The 22,174-nt window shown below is 39.2% G+C and overlaps 1 protein-coding gene across 1 annotated transcript in view; it reads left to right on the top strand.

The window, feature by feature from the left end:
- LOC126480759 (transmembrane protein 214-B) overlaps nt 1-22,174 on the top strand; it is a 152,404-nt gene that overhangs the window by 13,545 nt on the left and 116,685 nt on the right. The window contains exons 4-5 of the mRNA XM_050104047.1: nt 2,278-2,469; nt 19,861-20,066. Of these exons, the coding sequence (XP_049960004.1) occupies nt 2,278-2,469; nt 19,861-20,066 (398 nt within the window). The remainder of the gene's footprint in view (nt 1-2,277; nt 2,470-19,860; nt 20,067-22,174) is intronic.

Here is a 22,174-nt window from a genome sequence, read left to right as displayed (position 1 = left end):
GTAATTTTTACAAGTAGCACAGATGTGTAGAAAGACAAGCAATTTTTATACAGGATACTTGTGGTACATAAAGTTGGGGAAACTCTCACAAATTGGCCTAGGAAAACCACCCAAACTACAATGCATACACAGTGTGCAATATTTTCAGTGTTCTCTCTCTCTCTCTCTCTCTCTCTCTCTCTCTCGCCACACAAACTATTGGTCCTAGAGAAAAAAAAATTAATATGACCTTTTTTGTAGGAAATGTAATGTATGGTAGTTTAATTTTGTGTTGTTATATGTTTTCACTAGAGACTGCAGTTTACGAATAAGTCAAGAAAAAAGTACCAGTGTGGTGTTAAAACATAGCCCCACACTCGCTGCCCTCCAGTCATGCCTTTTTCTTACCACTGTGTAAAATTTTGCCACTACATGAATTATTTACCATGTCTGATCTCTTTTGGTCTTTGTTTTCTGGGCTGTTATCACACCACTGTCTGCTGGATTGTCTTGGGATCAAATTTGCAATACATCTAACAGCCTTCTTCTGAAGCTTCACTAAATTATGTGTATGCATATGTGCTCCATTTCCTTAGATTATAATCCAATACAATAAGAGGAAAGTCTAGGTTGGAACGTCAACAATCATGAAAGGATAGATCGCTACTCGCCTACTGAGGTGGCACGTCGAGATGCACAGTCTCAGTGAAAATACTGTTACACACTAAGCTTTTGGCCAAAGCCTTCTTCGGAAAAGAAAGAAAAACACACACACACACACACACACACACACACACACACACAAGCAGGCACACCTCACACACACGACTGTGATCTGTGGCCACTCTGGCAAGATTGCATCTCTTCTGTTGAACAGAAGCAGCAGTCAGGAGTGGGGCAGGAAGTGGGAGGAATAGTAGAGTATGGATGGTGGAAAAAAAGAGCAGTTGTGGGAAATGCAGGGACTGGAAGGTGGCAGGACAAGTCTGCCAGGGGCAGCATTGGGAGGCTTTGAGGGGAAAAGGGGGGGGGGGGTCATTGGGAGTGGAGAGAGGAAGCGACTTGTGGGTGTGTTGGCAGAGAGCAGTGCACAATGAGGGTAAAGGGGACTTGAATTGGAAGGAGGTTATAGGACAAGGGGGACAGAATCTGTTGGGTGGAGAGCAATAGGCTATCAGAGGTTGAGGTTGGGATAATTTTGGTAGCAGAGAATGTGATATAACTTAAACTCCCAGTTGTGCAGTTCATGAAAGCTGGTAGAGGAGGGGAGGATGCAGATGGGCCAGGTTGTGAAGCAACTATTAATAACATGCTTGATTTTAATGGCTGCTTCACAAGCCAGGCCATCTAGATCCTCCTCTCCAACACAACTTTTCTGAACTGCACAGATAGGAGTTATCCTTATAACGCATGCTCTGCTACTGAAATTATCCAGGCCTCAACGTACTCACACCCTCTACCCAACAGTTTCCGTCCCCTCTGTGTCCTCTAACCTCATCCCAATTCACTCTCCTCAGCCTGATTGTGTGCTGTTCTCTGCCAACATATCCACCAGTCTTTTCCCCTCTCTGCTCTTCTCTTTGTCTGCTACCTGTTCCACAGCCTCTCAATGTTGCCTTTGGCAGCCTTGTCCTGTCTCCTAGTCCCTGCACGCTCCGCCAGGCAGCACTCTTCTCTCCTCCTACCCATACTCACCCTTCTGTGCCCCACTTTCGACTGCTGCTTTTGCTCAGTGCAAGAGTTGCAGTCTGGCCAGAGCATCCGGAGATAGTGGTCGCGTGCGTGCACTTGTGTGTGTGTTGGGGGGGGGGGGGGGCATATATGTGTGTGAGGTATGTCTGCTTGTGTGAATATATGTGTGTTTTCGTTTCTTTTCTGAAGAAGGCTTTGACCAAAAACTTTGTGTGTAACAGTCTTTTTGTTGTGTCTGCCTACAACTCAACATGTCATCTTTACGGTGAGTAGCAAACTAACCTTTCATAACAATATAATAAGTGATAGTCTAGGCCATAGTATATTGTTAGCAGCATGTCTGTATTTACTGTCCTAGACATCCTCCTCATACAAAAGCTGCTAGCTCCTTTTTTTAAGCATATGTTGTTGATATGATCCGCCCATGTCAAATGTGTATCAACAGTGATGCCCAAAAAAATGGTGACTCTCCACTTCTTTGAGAAATTAATTACCTTGTCCAAGACAGATATCGTTACTCTTTCTGATTTATTTGCTTGTAATTGTGTGTGTGTTGCCTCGTGTGAGTGATCTTGCTTGATTGTAAGAATAATTTTTATTTTGCAGGAACATCATCAGGATTGGGGTATAAAGTAGTTCTGCAATTGCTTGCATTCCAGAGCCCTTTGTTGACAGTAACAGCTATTCCAAAGGCAATGGAGCTAATGAATTCATATCAGAACAGACAGTCCATTGGGTTGTCAATTTTGTGGGCTATTGGGCTTGGGGGCATCAAGGATTTTGCAGCAGGCGTGAAAGGTGACATTGCTTTTTCTTTTAATTTCATTTTTGAAAAATCTGTGTTGAAAATGCATGTAATTGACATGTCAGTTATAAAATTTGTCTGAGGTCCCTAGTCCTGTAGGTTACTATCATAACATTAAATAACTCAGACAGAACGAGTGGCCATATTTATTTCCAGGAAGTAAAATTCCAAGCGCTTCCAACAGAAACATTTAATATCAAGATAAACTATACTTAGCGTCCAGAATTGTTGATTCCTTTCTCAAGAAGGAAAGAGAGAGAGGTTGGAAAGGAGGTGCAGTTTGAGAGGGGCCTACCTCATTCTCAGAACAGGTGGGCTCCACTCAACCTTAGTTATGTTTGTCCCTCCCTACCTTCATACCCTTCTACACCCATCCCTCCTTCCTCTCCGAGGAAGGAACTAACAGTTATAAAAGCTAGATATAGTCACTTCCAATATTAAATGCATCTTTTGACAGCATTTAGCATTTCACTTCCTGAATGCATGTGATGGGCAACCATTCTGTGTTGTTGTAATGTTAAATTTTTCTTAATGAATTATTCTTTTGCTGTATTAAATAAATGCACTCATTTAAATTTTAGGTAGTGTGCATAAGTATCAACTAATTTGTGACCAAGACCAAGGATGTACCCAGTGAGGGGCAGGGAATTATAGTTCCCTCCTCCCATTCCCCGTCCCCTCCTAGGAAAAATTTTCAAAAACCCAACTCACATTCTGTCTACAGACAAATCAGGTCAGTATTAGTTTGAAGAAATCCAGAATATGTTATGGATATTGACTAGTAGCAGGTGTTCGCAGATCCATTTGTCATGGAATTTAAAACCATTATTCACTACAAATCTAATATTAGTTGCCACTGCACAATTTGTGCTGTACAGTTTATTCTTTACCTTCTCTTGACTAATGATATTACCTAGGATCTTTTTTGTGGATGCTTTGAATTATATAAATTTTAAAAAACTGAAAACAGTTCTTTGTTGTTAGCAGCTTTCTCTTGTTAGTAAAACAGTTATGGTAGTGGAGCACCATTTAGTATCAAGCAAAGAGAGCTTGAAAAGTTATCCATGGCAGAACATTTCCCAGAGTATGGACATAAGATACAATTTGAAAAGGTGGGTCACAGCTCATGCATTGACATATCAGCACACTGTTATGAAGGAGGCAGTTGAGATCAGAATAAATTGCAAATTTTTTTAATTAAGACCAGGGCACACACACTTAGTGAGCCATGATGGTGGGCTTTGGACATTGAAAAGAAGGAAAGACAGATACTTGATGCTTGAAGGGAGATAGAAGTGGCAGTTACAAATGCGGCACTTGCTCTTCATGCCAACTGATGTCACTCGGCTGGAGCTGCCAAGAGCTGTCCAGCTTGCCTTCCCGTGCATGCGTAACATGAGTTCTCCTGTGGGATGTTTCAGGTGCTGCTGTCATGCCTGTATAAATGGAAAACTGTACCTACCCCCACAACCAGTAGTTGTTTACTCTCAATGATGATGATGATGATGATGATGATGATGATGATGATGATGATAGCTGTCAAAAGCTCAAGCATTTTATCTGAAGTAACTCGGCTTGAAAACTTAGAAGGTTTTACTGGATCAGCTGAGTAGTTGTTCAAGCAAATGTTAAGAGAAACAGTGCTGTGGGGAAAATGCAAATTTCATACAGACCTTTTTCTTAGACAATTTTTTACGTTTTTCATAAACTCTACAACAATGCATCAAATTACTTCATTCAACTTATGGTATTGAATCACCTTCAGAAAATACTTTTTGCAGTTGGTTTGAAGAATTTCATCATGGTCGTGCTTTTGTCAGCATTGAATTTTGTGAAGATCAGTCAAAATTGGTTGCAGTTAATATGAAATCAAACTCTTGACACTTAGTGTAATGCAGAATCCATAGAGCACTAAGGTTGTTATGTTTACAAACAATCTGTAAAAAAATTAAAAGGCAAAAGCACCATTTGCATGCACAACTTTTTATTTTCTGACATAAGTTACAGCTGTTTATTTCATAGATGAGCTAACCACCACAGCAATTTCATACAATTTTGCAAAGATATTTAATAAAAGACATAATCAAAATTACGAACTGCATAAAAAAATACTTTTTAGCCTCCTCTCCCTCCCCCCCCCCCCCCCTCCTCCTCCTCCCCCGCCTCAGTGTGGATCTCTCTCAGTTATGTCTGCTAACTTGGAAGGGATTTCACCACATGTACTAATATTGAAACTTTCTGTGGCATTTGCAAAGTGTACATGTCCTGGCTAGTTGGCAGCTGATTAGATGATTTTGACTCCTCATTTACACTATCAATAGGAAGAAATTAGGCTTTATTGAGTTGATCAATAGAAATCTTAATCTTTACTCTTGATGGTGAAGAATGTAGATAGATGTTGACTCATTTCCTATGGTCATTCATATGGTTGTGTGATTCCACTCTTTACTTGTCAATTTTAACAAATACATGGCTTGTACTCGTAAGATCTGTGTGGATTAAATGAGTTTCTTTGGATTGTGGGAATACTCCGCCAGCTTGAAATGAGTCATCCTTTTCTTCAGTGTGATGATGAAAGTTTGAAGACCAATATCCATTGTGATATGAGGCTCCTGAATGAAATCTCTGAACACCTTCAGTATAGTACCATACAGCATTTCTGCTATTGTACAACTACTTTCTTTCTGGAAGAAACAGTGGAGGCCAAGTAGAATTGTGAGTACTATCCCATTTAGCTGTAGTGTAGTCTCGTATGGCATTCACCAGCATATAGTTAACTTTTACATTTTTCCGTTAGCTTGTGCATGGCAGGCATTCAGTGTTGTCGATTTACAGCTACAGGTATTTGTGCAGGCTCGAGATATACTAGACTGAAATTGTTATTAACTGTTTTGGCTTCCCAAATTTGATCATCCAGGATCTTAAATATTATTGTCACTGCTTTAACTGCTTCAGTGTTTCAGAGGTGGATAACTTCTATCTAAAGGTGAATCTGCCTGTAAAACAGTAAGTAATTCCATCAGAGGGCAATAAGGATACATGTCAGTGTGTAAGACTTTAAAATGTTCATCGACAATGGCGAAATCTCCAATTGTTGATTTAGCATAACTTGAAATTTCGCTCTCCTGGCTAGATGCACGTACCTTATTCCATTGTTGAAAATCCTTATTTAAATTTGGATGGAGGAATTTGAATGATATTAACTTTACTGAAGATCTTGCACTTTGATGAGCCATTTTGTGGTAATATTAAACATTGTGAACTAATATTGTTTGAGAACATATGGATCAGCGGTTTCAGTGACCTGTCACACAACAGTGGTAATCCACCAGGGGTACTAAACTGCGTAAATTTCAGTTCAGTGTTGCAACTTGACTTGAGACACATTGATGTTCCTCACCTTTTCTTCTGTGACAGCTATTTTGTAATAATCCACCATCTCTGATTCTTCCAGCCTAGATAGATGGTCAATCACTATATTGTATATGTCAGACACAATGCAACTTGATTGTGAACTAAGAAATATACTAGAGACAACAGATTTGGAATGGTGAAGGCTTCTCCTTCTTCTGTTTGATGCAAAATTTAATGAGCCTGATCCGTGTAGACATAAGATGTCCTTCCTTCGAGTAGATATTTGAAATATTTTATGGCTGAATATGTACTGAGAGAAGTTCTTTTTTATAAGTTGAGTAATTCTTTTGGACAAGAGAAAACTTCTTTGAAAAGAAACCAGTATGTTTCCACATTTCATCCTATTTCCATTATAGTGTTGTTCTTGCAGCAAAGTTTTACAAATCAACTTACTTATAGTGCAGCTTGGGCTAGATTTTCATTACATTTTTCAAATTATTTTCTTGATTCTGGAGTCCTGTCAATTTTCCTTTTGTCAGTCTTGTTATTCCCCTCCAGAGAGGAGAGATTCATTTTGTACCATATGTTCTAGGTGACTGTGATAGAAGTTAAACATGATGAGTGATGCGGCTGAAAGTGCTGGGATATGCATGCAATTATTTCACATATCGATGGTAGGCAATGAAAAACCTCATAACTCCACTTAGTTAAATTCTAGAGCGGAACCAAAAACAATTTCTTGAAAAATAGTACAAAGTTATATAGATAAAGTTCTATACGTGTAACTGTATAGCAGAAGCCTAGTTATTGACAGATTAGAAAAACCCATGCACTTTCAAATCTCTCTTTGATCACAGAGTTACTGATAACTGGAGGTATGAGGTTGTCTCAGACAGATGGAGCTACAAGGTTTTCATTGCGTACCATTGATATTATGGATGAGGTGTCTGTAAAATGGTTATTACTCTTTCCTCATCTGGTTTGGTTCTTTCTGACGTAATGGTGTAAATCAAGAAACTTGTTTTCTGAGTGCTGAACGACTTCCCAAGATTAATTCTCGGAACATAATTATCAGGATGTTATTTTTTCTGAACCAGATGTAATTAGAATATAATCTGTGAAGACAAAATAGAAATCAAATCCTTGCTGCATTACTTCATTGATATGTGCCAGGTGCATTCCTCAATCCAAATGGCATGAAATTAAACTCATATAGGCCAAAAGGAATGGTGATTACTGTTTTGTGTTTTATCCACGGTTGCTGCAGTTTCTGGAAATCAGGGAATTTCAACACATCAGGGAAATCGGGGAAGTATCAGGGAATTCTGAAAAAAAATACTGGAAAATGTCATTTTCGTCTCAGTAGATGAAATGGTTTGTTAACTGAAATGTTATGCATCATTGCTGGCTGGGTGCAGCTGAGTACGTGCTCCACCTCCATATTTCCTCATTCCTACTGCTTCTCCCCTTCCTACGACTCCCCTCAACTTGCAGTCAGTATTGCCACCAGTTCTTTCCACTAGCCTAACGGCTGCCGACAACAGGCAGGAAGGCGTGAGCAGTGGTTTGTTTGGATTTGATTCTCAGAAACTGTAGATGCAGTGGCTGGAGGTGGTGGCCATGTATGCATGAGTTGTCTCCGAGTGATTGTGTGAATGTGTGTGTGTGTGCGCTTGTTTTCTGACAAAAGCTATGGCTGAAAATTTTGTTGTGAGAGTGTGATTGTCTTTTCCAAGTGCCTGTCTGTGGCTCAGCAATCACCTTTAATGGTGAGTTACTACCTATCCTCACTATTATTGATTCTCAGAGTATTCGTACAAGTTATATCTTGCATAAACTGATCACCACGTTCTCATTTCATCAACATGCTGTCTGTGGCTCTTGAACAGCTGGCCATATGAGTGGATTTCCATGACGAGCCAAAACTGCAGGCCATTTCTGTGGGTATCTCTAATGGATCGGGCCTGCTGATCTGAAGCCATTTGTTTCCCACTAATGAGCAGACCCTGCTTACCAGATCTAGTCTCACCAATCTGCCCGCAGGCCGGGTCTGTGTGGCATAATGCAGCAGATTTTCATGGCTTACGCGTGGACCCAGGATGGACGATGAATTTCAGTTATTGCAAGTGTCTCAATGCATGTACATTGTATAGTGTGGTGTTTTATAGGCATTTTATTTGTTATAGTATGTTTTGGCATTTCAAAAGTAGTCTACATGTTGGAAAGTATGGACATTAAGAAGAAGAAAATTGTGTCAGTTGCTGGCACTATGTATGCTATGTACTCATATATTTCTCAAAAGAAAAATCGCACAATACCTGTAGAATAATAGACATAATACAGTGGGTATTAACTGGCTATAATGAACATAGCAGAACCAACATCTTATTGATGGTCACCTACAGTGTTGGTTACACAATTCTTCCCCACCTTAGACACTTCTTTTAAGAGACCTACTTTTTTCTTTGGTTATTTTTGAAATCAATGATGGTATTTTGTATCTGTCTTGTGACTCCAAGGAAATGCATATTTTTGTCACCAAATGTGTTTCTTTTATTGAAATAAAATAACATCAGTGGTCTTAATGGAACGCATATGCCATTTGGCTTGTTGTCTCCATCTAAAAACATTTCATTACAAAAAATCTTGATGTGAGCACTTAAATTTTTGCTCACACCTGGAAATGCCATCTGCTTGCAAGTTTTTTATTAGATATTTCATTATTTACACTATTATTTCTTGTACTATAGCCACAAAGGCAGATTGTCAACTTATTTCTTAACATCCCTCAAGGTCTCAAAATTTGTCAGGGAAGAATGCTAAAACTTGTCTGGAAATCAGGGAATCTCACTTGCGGGAACTTGTGGCAGCCCTGCTACCTTCTCCTACAAGTGGGAATTGTTAATAACCTATTAAGTGGTCTATATTAGAAAATGCTTATTTATTATGAAGGGTTAAATTAACATCACTCATTCATGGAATTGGACTGTGGTCTGGGAGGTGGCAATCGTTTGGACAGTGATAATCACCATAAGCACACCAGTGGCCATCTGGTTGTCTGCTGCGGCATTCACTCAAGTATAAGGTGATCTTTTTTTTTAAAGAGGCTCCTTGGGAAAATTTTATACTTACGTTACTGATCAAAATTACCAACTGTTTTATTGAGATAAAGCATCTACCAAAATAGTTAACATTATATGTATTCTAAACTTATGTAATTTATTGATTGTCTACAGTCTAATGAAAGGAGAAATAAAATAAATGAAAAGTGCCTTAATTTTTATTTGCACGTACTTTTTGTTTATGTCTCTGTAGTATCGATACTTTTAATCAGCTTCATCATTGGTATCACTATCTTTATTTAGAAACCTATTGGAATTTCTTCCTTTCTGAACACTGCATATGCAGTAGTTTTTGAATCCTTTCATAGTAGATTCACTTTAGATTTGGCCTCTTGCAGTAAGCCCCTGCTTGGATACTGAGGATTTCTTTAACTTTCCCCCTGGTATGAGAGCAAGGTCTTTATGAAGAAGCCACTCACCGTCACAGGTGAACCTTAAAAGGCTGCTCTAGAGCTACCTAAGTACAATACCGAGCGAGGTGGCGCAGTGATTAGACACTGGACTCGCATTCGGAAGGACGACGGTTCAATCCCGCGTCCAGCCATCCTGATTTAGGTTTTCCGTGATTTCCCTAAATCACTCCAGGCAAATTCCTCTGAATGGGCACGGCTGACTTCCTTCCCCATCCTTCCCTAATCCGATGAGACCGATGACCACGCTGTCTGGTCTCCTTCCCCAAACCAACCAACCAACCAACCAACCTAAGTACAATTTGAGAAAACATAGCTTTTCTTTTTACAGTACTGTATAATAAATAATCTGAGACATTAACTTCATTTGTGTGGCCAAATTGTCTGTAGTTAATACATAAATATTGAAGATATTTTAAATCCATCTTTGTGACTACAAGAAAATGAATATTTTGTCATTAAATGCTTTTCATTTTATTGAAATAAAACATCGCCAGTTGTCTGTAATGAAATATATTTACAATTTAGCATGCTTTCTAAATCAAAACACAATTCGTTACAAAAGATATTTATTTTACTTTAGTATTTTATATGCAGTTTTTGCTCACATCAAGGAATAGCTTCCGCTTCCACGTTTTTGAGATTTACCTTGTTTGGCATTGCTGATTCCACCCGACTTCCACATTGCATGTGGTGCTGCAATATGTTGTGTTTTACAGCAAGAGATATATAGTTGTGCAAAACACTATGGAATTAGGCCGGATCAAAATGCCAGATAAAGGAATACCTCAAAAACGTCAAAGCAGATGACATTTCCTAATGTGAGTGAAAATTGGACATAAAATACCATCAATAAAATCAACATCCTTTGTAACAAACTGTTTTTCAGACTAGAAAGCAAGCCACATTGTAAATATCTTTCAATATAGATCATTGATGGTGTTTATTTCAATAAAACAAAATGTGTTTGGAGACAAAATATGAATTCTCTTGTAGTTGCAGAGACAGGTTTTAAAAATGCACTACTCTGTTCTGTTCTTTACAAGCCTCTTCAACTCTGAATAACTGCCACAACCCACATCCTTTTGAACCTGCTTGTTGTATTCATCTCTTGGTCTCCCTCTACAATTTTTATCTCCCCACACTTCCCTCCAATATTAAATTCGTGATCCCTTGATGTCTCAGAAAGTATTTTATCGACCAATCCCTTCTTTTAGTCACGTTATATCACTAACTCCTTTTCTTCCCAATTCTGTTCAGTACTTTCTCATTGGTTACATGATGAGACATTAGCCATCCTTATTTTATTCATGCTGCTTGCGTAATGTTCAGTGATATGATTGGCTGATAAGATCACATGTGCTGTTCTGTGGCTGGCTGACAGAAGCAAATCAGAGCTGCCATTGTTGTTTCATTGTTTATGAAGCTATCATATGCCATACTTCAATATTTTCATATTTGTACTTGCGTATTACGAAAGTACACAGTTTCAGTGATATTGCATTAAAGATCTCTGCAAAATGTGTCATTTTTAGTACAACTTGTAGTGCTAAAATAGCAGGAAGTCCTACTTTGATATGTAAAACCTTCATCTAATGAATTGGCCAACATAAAAACTATTATCTCAGCAGCAATAATTCAATCTGCGAATGTAAGGTGACTTTGTGTTTTTCAAATGGCGAATTTGTGAAAAAACACATCTTGTAATCATGTAAATATGGTTCATTTAGGGATACAGTACATGTAGAGGACTAGTCCACAGCACTTTGCACAGCTGAATAATATGGTTCAACATTTACTGGAATTCTTGCTTCACAATTTGAAATTTGTGTGGGTCTAATCTATGTAGAAAACTGGGGACCACTAGATGTTGAGGTGTAATACCTAACATGATGTTTAATATTTTTTAGCATAACACAGGGTTTTATTATATCTGGAGTGTTATTTATAATTTCAGAAAGTTTACAGGAGACATGAAAGGAATTAACTATTTCAGTCATATTTAGTCGTAAAGGTTCAGTGATAACCTTGAAAAATATGCACTACTGGCCATTAAAATTGCTACACCAGGAAGAAATGCAGATGATAAACGAGTATTCATTGGACAAATATATTATACTAGAACTGACATGTGATTACATTTTCATGAAATTTTGGTGCATAGATCCTGAGAAATCAGTACCCAGAACAACCACCTCTGGCCGTAATAACGGCCTTGATACGCCTGGGCATTGAGTCAAACAGAGCTTGGATGGCGTGTACAGGTACAGCTGCCCACGCAGCTTCAACACGATACCACAGTTCATCAAGAGTAGTGACTGGCATATTGTGACAAGCCAGTTGCTCGGCCACCATTGACCAGACGTTTTCAAATGGTGAGAGATCTGGAGAATGTGCTGGTCAGGGCAGCAGTCGAGCATTTTCTGTATCCAGAAAGGCCCGTACAGGACTGCAATATATGGTCGTACATTATCCTGCTGAAATGTAGGGTTTCGCAGGGATCGATTAAGGGTAGAGCCATGGGTCGTAACACTTTTGAAATGCAACGTCCACTGTTCAAAGTGCCGTCAATGCGAACAAGAGGTGACCGAGACATGTAACCAATGGCACCCCATACCATCACGCCGGGTGCTACGCCAGTATGGCGATGACGAATACACGCTTCCAATGTGTGTTCACCGTGATGTCGCCAAACACAGATGTGACCATCATGATGCTGTAAACAGAACCTGGATTCATCCAAAAAAATGACATTTTGCCATTTGTGCACCCAGGTTCGTTGTTGAGTACACCATCGCAAGCGCCCCTGTCTGTGATGCTGCGTCAAGGGTAACCGCAGCCATGGTCTCCAAGCTGATAGTCCATGCTGCTGCAAATGTCATCGAACTGTTCGTGCAGGTGGTTGTTGTCTTGCAAATGTCCCCATCTGTTGACTCAGGGATTGAGACATGGCTGCACGATCCGTTACAGCCATGCGGATAAGATGCCTGTCATCTCGACTGCTAGTGACATGAGGCCCCGTTGGGATCCAGCACGGCGTTCCGTATTACCCTCCTGAACCCACCGATACCATATGCTGCTAACAGTCATTGGATCTCGGCCAACGCGAGCAGCAGTGTCGCGATACAATAAACCGCAATCGCGATAGGCTACAATCCGACCTTTATCAAAGTTGAAAATGTGATGGTACGCATTTCTCCTCCTTACACGAGGCATCACAACAACGTTTCACCAGGCAACGCCGGTCAACTGCTGTTTGTGTATGAGAAATCGGTTGGAAACTTTCCTCATGTCAGCATGTTGTAGGTGTCGCCACCAGCGCCATATGAATGCTCTGAAAAGCTAAACATTTGCATATCACAGCATCTTCTTCCTATCGGTTAAATTTCGCGTCCGCAGTAAGTCATCTTCGTGGTGTAGCAATTTTAATGGCCAGTAGTGTAGTTACGTAATAAACTTTTTGTATGTTTAGAGTTACATGTCCACAGTACACTTGAAATCCCCACACCATAGTTCTGTAGCAGACTACTAGAGTTGCTAAAGCAAAATGCCACAGCCTATTAATACAGTGCAATATTGTTCGGGAATTTGTTTTAAGAAACTGAGATATGTTGCAGCTGCGTCGTGCCAGCCCAGAAGGTTCAAGAAGTCATCTGGATTGGCCTGACACAGGTGCATCATTTCTGATGCTGCCGAAAACAAATTAATCCACATTATTCTACTTTACAAATGGCCTGAGTCTCTTTGTTTTGGCTGTTCTAACAGAGTGCCATAGTACTGGGGTGCATGTACCAGGGCTGGGTCCATGTAACTAAAAAATTTCATAACTTCATTTTTTTGAAGTGATGGTTAAAATTTTTACGATCCCTCTCATACATGTTACATTTCCTTTCACCTTCACCTGAATTTTTTAATCAGTCATTTGTTCTTAAGATAAACCAGAAGGTGAAAACTATGAAGAAAGTTGATGGCTCTGATATGCCTTTAGAAATATCTGCGATGATAAATGTCCATAGAAAACTAGGCTTTAATCTGAGATCAAATTCAGCCCTAGCTTGGAAATGTAGAGCCATTCATAGTAAACATTTTATATCGAGCAGTTTTTACATGGTGGGTTGCCCCCCCCCCCCCTCCCGATCCACTTATCACATGTAATTTTTTGACAAACTTGTGATAATGGCAGCCTATAACATCATCTGTGGCAAAATATTTGGCTGCTATTGTATCTGCTTCTTTTTTTTTCCTGATTCTGCCATTCACAGGCCTGACCACATTTTTCCTGTCCTACAGTCTGCACCAAAATGAAAGTCTCCTGCTCCTACTGTGAGAATGTTGTCATATCTATTTTCTCTCAGCTGAAATTCCATTTCATTGATTTCCATGTTGAGTTTATGGGTCTGGAATAAAGGATCTACAAATCCCAAATATTTTCAGCAAAGTGTGGTTGTAGTTGCTCTACTAAATAATTAAATTATATAATATCTGTTGTTGTGCTGATGATTTGAGAGTCTGCTTCAGCTTGGAAAAACCAAATATCAGGTTTTTCTATCTAGAATGGCAGGAGCTTCGTGGTGGCCTTGTCCCCTTGAGCTTTATGTGGAGCAGCAGAATTTACATTGGCAGTGTTCATAGCTTTTTTATTCTTCTGTCGTATCTTCTTCGCCACATCTAGCTGTTCGCGTTAGATGGATTTATTCATTATCTTTAGTGATGTTTTTGTGCAAGATTTAATAAGTGAGTACAGTGATTCCAACACTTTAATTGCATAACATTTTTAAACATAAAAGAAACAGTAGAAAATCCACGATGAAATAATGACAATATAAGAAAAGGACAGATTGTTACTCAACATGTAGAAAAGATGTAGGATCACAGATAGGCATAACAAAAAGACTGGCAAACAAGTAAGCTTTATCCAAAAAGACCTTCATCTGAAATAGACAACATCAACATAACACACACGCTCAGACAAATGCTTTTAACACACACACGACCACAGACTCTGGTTGGCAAGGCTTGTTTAACAATATTTTTGTAATGCCTATCTGCGACTCAACATCTCTTCTATATGGTAAGTAGCAGTCCATCCTTTCCATAATAATGCCCTTTTTAAAACATATTTAGATGAACTAACTAGCAGAACAGTTCCATACAATTCTGGAAAGATATTTAGTAAAACAAATGAAATTATGAATTGCTTGAAAAAATAATTTACAGTATAGTAACTGTTTTCAGACAGAAATTTGATATAGTCATATGAGCTAAAAATGAAGCAGCAGTCAGCTGTTTGGGCATTCCAAGATGAACCAAAAAACAGAAGAGATTATTTCAAGAAAGATTTTCAAGAAATAGACTTTTTTTTCTATGGCTACACTAGACATGTTGCAACCATTGCTTTAGCAGTGGTTGTCAGACTGTGGCCCAGTTAGTTGTTTATTCGGTCTGCCATTCTCAGCTGTTTACAGTAACATGAGCTGACAAACCCGGCAATGCCTGTGTATTCATTTTACCAGTTTTCTATTAGAAACAAAAACAAAAAATGAACTGTGTAATATTGAAAAAATTCATTCCATGTATTTGTGAAAACACCATTGCGGTGTTGATAATTTTGTAAATGTTTCTATGGCAACACCTCATCAATGCTCTATAGACGACCACAGTTCTTGCCTGCAGCTGTTTGCAGTTCACACTTGAAAACTGTCAAAATCACTGCCTGGTTTCAGGGATTTCCTTAAGCTGACTTGACTGTAGGAGTGTCTTAGTAGTAAAGGATAAATTTTTTAAAACTTCATCCACGATGTAGCACTTTTCATGCATATCTCTTGAACTGTCTGTCTTACAATGATATACAGGATGTTTCAGAAGAATGACCTGATTTTGGATGGTAATGATTATGAAACATGGGACATGCCGGCAAGGAACTGTGTGTTGTTTGAATGGGTATGACTATGGTTTCAGAAAACCTTTTTAGACATCAGTCAATGTGTCTTCTCAGTTTGCAGTCAGAAGGCATTTTGTGTGCTGCTGTTTGCAAAGAGAGTGAGTGAGCGATTTGAGTCCAATGTGCTTTACATCAGTGTTTTGGCATTCATCCACCTGCAGCCTAAAACATGTCTCATTGGTATCTCCAAAGAGACAGGATGCATGTGCAAAGGTGAGAGTCCAGGTCAATCTTGCATCTGATGACACAGTGGAAAGAAATCGGCAGACGTTTAAGTGAAGTTCACAAAAGTCTACGCGCCGTGCAAGCAGAGCGCTGCCAATGCCGTGAACGACTGTCTGGCAAATGTCCAGGTGTCATTTGGTCTATAAACTGGCACAGCAACATATGTCAGTTTCTCGGTGGCACTCCGCATCAGTGCTGTATAGGGCACAAGGGGCTCGAGACACTGCCCAGCATTCTGTGCCTCCAGAATCACCAGACATTGTCCCCATGCAATTTTTCCTTGAGGGCATATGTAAAGGAAAGCGTGTTCATCCCCCCTTTACCTTGTGACATAAAAGAAATGACCAGATTAACAGCTGCCATAACCTCTGTAAAGCAGATACATTGTGTAAAGTTTGTGACAAATTTAGCTGTCGTCTAGATGTTATTTGTGGAACTGCTGGCGGACACACAGAACATTTGTAATAGTGTAGCTAAAACTTCATGATTTTGAAAGTATTTTGCAATACATCCCATGTTTGTAGTACATTTTTATCAGTAAATATGGAGTTTTGAATCAGGTTATTCTTTTCAAAATACTCTGTTTTTGTGTAGGTACATTCTGCGACATAATGTGGCTGCTGTCTGTGAAATATGTTGTAAATTGATTTAGTAGTAAAGAAGTAATAATATTTAAACGTCAAGCAAGATGCAAGTTTTTCATGCATCTCAGTGTTTATGACATAATATGTCTTGAACTATATGTGGTGCCATGATACAGTTTTGTAGGTGCATTTAGTGTCTGCGAAATTTTTTGCGAATAGAGTTACTAACACAGAAGTGATAACTTTAAGCCTCATGCACAGTGCATCAGTTCTCACATATCTAGTTGTTCTTACTCCCACAATTGTTGGCTGACAGTAAGGGATATGTGTCCCAAGTTTAGTTGAAATCACTGCAGTGGTTTAAGAGCAGATGCGGAAAACACACACACACACACACACACACACACACACACATATTCATTTTTGTAATATGTACGGATTCATCTAGCAGCTAGTAACCCAATCTAGAAAAGTCAAAAGCAAGTTTCATAAGAGTGTAGTTTTCCTGTTCACTGACAAACAAAAATACTTACAGAAGTAGTAATAGTTCTAGGTGGTTGGTTGATTAATGAATTCTGCTATTAGTAGTGTGGCCACTGTGGGTTTAGAGGACTTGGGAGGGGGAATGTTTTACAGTTTGTCTTCCAGTGCAAATAACTAACGGACTTGTGCGACTCGTACTGGGCAGGCGCTATGGTATAAATTTTGCATGGAAGTAAGATGTATTCATGAATGCACATCATAGAGACAGTCATCTTCAAATGAAGTACTTATTTTTAGCAAGGAAAATTAATTTTTTAAGGCTGTTGTAATGCAACACAGTTTTTAATTTATTAACCTTTGGTGATGACTTCTCATATTCACTAGTACATTTCAATATAAGTACAAATACTATCATTAATCAAAATCATTTGCGCACATAGTAAAACCAACATCACTTCACCACACAACAGTAGTATCACACCACACAACAGTAGTATCACATCTGTTAGATCACTATTGGTGGAAGCAATATGAAACGGAGGACATTTGACATGAAGTGTTCAAAATGATGCCAACTTTTAACAGCCAGTACTTGGTAGCTGGTGGGGAACTTATTGCACCTTTACTATAGCTAATGTATTGGGGGCTCATAACATATTAATTTACATAGGTTACCAGTTATTAACTAGAGCGGTACATACATGGCCCAAGATGTCGCCCAACAATGCCAGTATTGGCTTGTGGGGGGGGGGGGGGAGGGGGGGGGGGGGAATTGACAACCACTGCTTTAGAGGATGGAAGAACATTTAAGGCTAATCGTATACAATAATTTGTTTGCTGGCAGCCATTGATGAAACCAGCAAGAAACAACCGAACACGTCGCTTCATTCTTTGTCATAAAAAGTCAGGTGTCAGACATCTCATAAAATAATTTATTAGCTCGCAGAGAAAAACATCCATCAAATAAATGTTTTCTTGTCCATATTCACTTGATTTATTCATGTAAGAACTTCTTTTTGTTGTCTCAAGTTGAACAAGAAATGTGTGAACAGTAATTTTCACCACTTCATGAAGCTGTTAAACTCTTCCCAAACCATGTAATTGAATTAACAACATTAGAGCAGAAAAAATGTATCCGGAATTGGTTGAGATGCATCCTGGCGTGGAGAAGCAGTAAGCTTTGCTGGCTAGTGTGCTGCAGGTCACAAGTTCAGATTCAATCACCAACAAATATTTGTTATTTAGGTTCTCGAAATTTTTTATGTTCATAATGTTTCCATATTCTGGAATATTCAGATTTGTATGAATAGCACTGCTCTCTGTCTGGGAGGCAGTTCTGTTTTGTCTGTATATTGTTGTCTGTAGTAGTAAAGGTGCTTTCAGTGGTAAATGTTGGATTTCATTGATGATCCTGTTTTTGGAACATGAAGTTGATTGGGGCAATGGTTTGCAAAACAAGGAATTTATGTATTAAATGAAGTTTTGCTTTCATTGTTATGGAAAGCTTAAAATGCAGGCTTACCTGGTCAGGAAGGGACAGCAAATGATAAGGTGAGAGAAGGGTAAAGAACAGCAGAAAATGGTGGGAAGAATTAGGGAGTGCGGATAGAGAACAGTAGCTTACAAATTTGTAATTGGCACAAAAAAAATCATGTTACCGTGCTGCCTCAGATTTGGAAGAGTTTCAGTTAAATGTAGGCATAGCAAGCCTCACCAGGCTTTTAGTAGGAATATAATTGTTTCAGTGGAAGTAGGACTAGGAGGTAAGTCGTGTTGCTCAGTAGTAGTTATGAAAGTGGTGTGAGCCAGCTATTAGGTCACAAACTTCTCAAATGCAAGTTTGTACCTTATCCCAGTGGTAGAGAACATAGGTCCGTTGTGCAAGAATTTAGAGTTTAGGTGTGAGTTCCTCCTTAGCGGATAACCTGTACTAAATGTACTAAAACAAGTCTGATAAAATCAACCACTACATACACCTCTGAAAGAAGTTTTCACTACCATCAAAATAAATGTTCAAGTAATTGTGATGAAATCAGTAGTAAAATAGTCAGACATTGTTCAGCCGAGCTTTGTAATAATACATTAAGAGAACATAATTATCTCTCCCTTCAGGTTTGTATTCACTCACCCTCACAACAGGTGTCTCACCCGGACCCTGGGGTCCCTTTTAACCATCCCATAACTATCCCTCTTTCCTCCCCGAGGAAGGAACTATTACGTTTGAGAGATAGGATAGGTGTACATTTATTTGTCTATTGATGGTACTATACATTTAGCCTCATAAAGACCAGCAATTCTGTCTCATAATTTATTAGTTTTCTTGACTGAATTTTCATGTTATTTTCTCTGTGGATCACAAAATAGTTTTGAAATTTCATGATTGTAGGTACATTTGAGAGTAGTCAATACTCATTATATGGTACTTTGTTGTTGTTGTTGTTGTTGTTGTTGTTGTTGTGGTCTTCAGTCCTGAGACTGGTTTGATGCAGCTCTCCATGGTACTCTATCCTGTGCAAGCTTCATCATCTCCCAGTACCTACTGCAACCTACATCCTTTAATTAAATTGATATGTCCGTCTGTTTGGCGAGGTAGGATGGGAGTTTAGTTTTTCAAGGGGAAAAAAATGGGGGTGGGGGGCAATGTGTGTTGCTCTATAATCCCGTGCCCTTTAGTGGGTATTCTCTTGACTAGATGGAACACTGAGAAATGTGGTAATAAGTAACTGCCTTTGTCTGTCTTCATGGAAAGCATTATCAGATTCTCAAATAGCACCCTTTCATGCCATCCTCAGAGAGAATCTTTGATCAATCTGCTATGAATAGACAAACAACGGTGTATTAATTCAAGTAAACTGATAAAATAAGAAATGGAATAAGTTGCTGTTTGTCACGTACAGGAGGCATAGAGTGGCAGACAGGCACATTCAAAATCCTTTGTCAAATATAGATAAAATGCCTGTGCACGAGTGTGCGCACATACACATTTGAACAAGCATAACTCATACACACGGCTACTGTTGTCTTCAGGTGCTAAGACCTTATTAGCAACCAGAGACAGTTGCGGCCGTGTGTAGGGAGGGGGGGATGACACATGTACACATGTACGTGTGTGTTGAGTAGTAGTCAATCCTATTTCGTTAGCTCCTGTTCCATACTGCTGGATTCCATCTCAGACTTTCCTTAAGAAAACAAGAATATGTGGCATTTCGATTCTCTCCTTGGCTTGGCATTATTTGGTGTTTTGTAATTTGTTTCTTTGTTGCAGTGTGGAAAGGTGTTATGTTGCCTTTTATTGAGATGCGCAACTACACTAATTATGTGATGGGGTACGCTAAAGATTTATTTACACGGAAGGCAGCATCTCGGGTTGTTCTCAGTGAAGACCATTTTTTTAGTATTTTAGATGTTGCTTACAACCCAAAATTGAACATTCCTGTGTCACTTCGGCAAGAATGTGCTGTGAGCTTAAGGGTAAGTACTTTTCCAAATTTTCATAGGACATGTGGAAAGTAAAGATCTTTGAGTCATTCTGTAAATAAAACAAAATTAACTGTGGCTTCTTGGGATCAGGAAGAGTTCTAGCAGAGCTAATCAGATTCAGTTAGTGAACAGTCGTATAAAATATAGAGATATTCTTGAGAAACACACACAGGTAATTGTTGGATTTATTACAGTAACTGTTTGACTGTAGGAAACAAGTTAGGACCAGGGAAAGGGAGAAACTTTACAGTTAAAAGCCCTGACCTTCACATTATTATGTTCCACAAAACATGTCTGAAATACAATAATGTGAGGTGTTGGGAGGCCATACCAAAATGGTGTAAGAAATAACTTCCAGTATAAATCTGTCACTGGGATAATACACGACTTCCTCAGAACTAGCAAGCATATATTATACGAGTGATTGTGTCTAGAGTGATTTGTGTGTGTATTATGAGGTAAACATTGATATCGAATGTAAATGGCATTTTGAATATCGTAATAATCATTTAAGTGTTGACCAAATTCTTGGTGTGTATCCAGATAAAGATATTTGATAAGTGAGAATTATTTCTTCTACAATTTGTAGTAGCATTTGGTTCTGTAAATTTGGTATACTTCTGTTTAAAATGACTTTCCATGTAATACAAACGTGTATTGATAATGAAACTTCGCAGCCCACAGCCACATATAGAGCACAAGCTTTTGCAACTGGAAGTTGAATCCAGAATGTTGTTCTACTTGCATTCTTCCATGAAGCTGTTGTGATGTTTTGCAACACACTCATTTTTCCTCAGCCAGTGATATTTTTTGTTGAAAGGACTCGCAAATCTATCACTGAAGAGTGAAATATTCTCAGGAGCTTCATCTGCTGGTGGTGGTTAAGTATTATGTAAGGAGGGATCCAGATATTGAACCATGTTGTTAGGAACTGAGCTTAGGAGAGTTGGAATTGAGCTTGGACAGTGTGAATTATGGATTTCCATGATTAACACTTGGAAGTTTGCTTGTGTACTTGAGTCTGTTGATGAGAGTTGTTCATCTCTGGTGTTTTTGTTAGCAGTTCTCCAGACAGAAATATGGCAGTGATAATAAGAGGAACAGTGAAAGAAAATGAAAGTTCCATCACATAAAAGATAGAATCTGGTCTTTGTGTATTGAGGGGAAATGCAAGAAGCAAGTGAAGCACAATGTATGTAAATGTCTGGACTTTTTTGTGTGTTGGGTTTGAGGCTTGTTGCAATATATTCCTTCTATACATCATAGAAGATAACACAATTGGTAAAACAGAGGTGTGAAAATCCAGACAGCAACAATGATACAAAAAAGATGACACACTGTGTGATCAAAAGTACCTGGACACCTGGATGAAAATGACTTACAAGTTCGTGGCACCCTCCATCGGTAATGCTGGAATTCAATATAGTGTTGGCCCACCCTTAGCCTTGATGACAGCTTCCACTCTCGCAGGTGTACATCAGTCAGGTGCTGGAAGGTTTCTTGGGGAATGGCAGCCCATTCTTTGAAGAGTGCTGCACGGAGGAGAGGTATTGATGTCGGTCGGTGAGGCCTGGCACGAAGTCAGTGTTCCAAAACATCCCAAAGTTGTTCTATAGGATTGAGGTCAGGACTCTGTGCAGGCCAGTCCATTACAGGGATGTTATTGTCCAGTAACCACTCCGCCACAGGCATTATGAACAGGTGCTCGATCGTGTTGAAAGATGCATTCGCCATCCCCAAATTGCTCTTCAATAGTGGGAACCAAGAAGGTGCTTAAAACTTCAATGTAGGCCTGTGCTGTGATAGTGCCACACAAAACAACAAGGGATGCAAGCCCCCTCCTTGAAAAACATGACCACACCATAACACAACTACCTCTGAATTTTACTGTTGTCACTACGTGTGGTGGCAGATTACTTTCACCGGTCATTCGCCATACTCACACCCTGCCATCAGATCGCGTTATTGTGTACTGTTATTGTGTACTGTGATTCATCACTCCACACAACATTTTTCCCCTGTTCAATCGTCCAATGTTTACACTCCTTACACCAAGTGAGGCATCATTTGGCATTTACTGGCATGATGTGTGGCTTATG

The sequence above is a fragment of the Schistocerca serialis genome, chromosome 5 (assembly GCF_023864345.2).
Source record: "Schistocerca serialis cubense isolate TAMUIC-IGC-003099 chromosome 5, iqSchSeri2.2, whole genome shotgun sequence".
Lineage (NCBI taxonomy): Eukaryota > Metazoa > Arthropoda > Insecta > Orthoptera > Acrididae > Schistocerca > Schistocerca serialis.
This window is presented reverse-complemented; position numbering and strand designations above follow the sequence as displayed.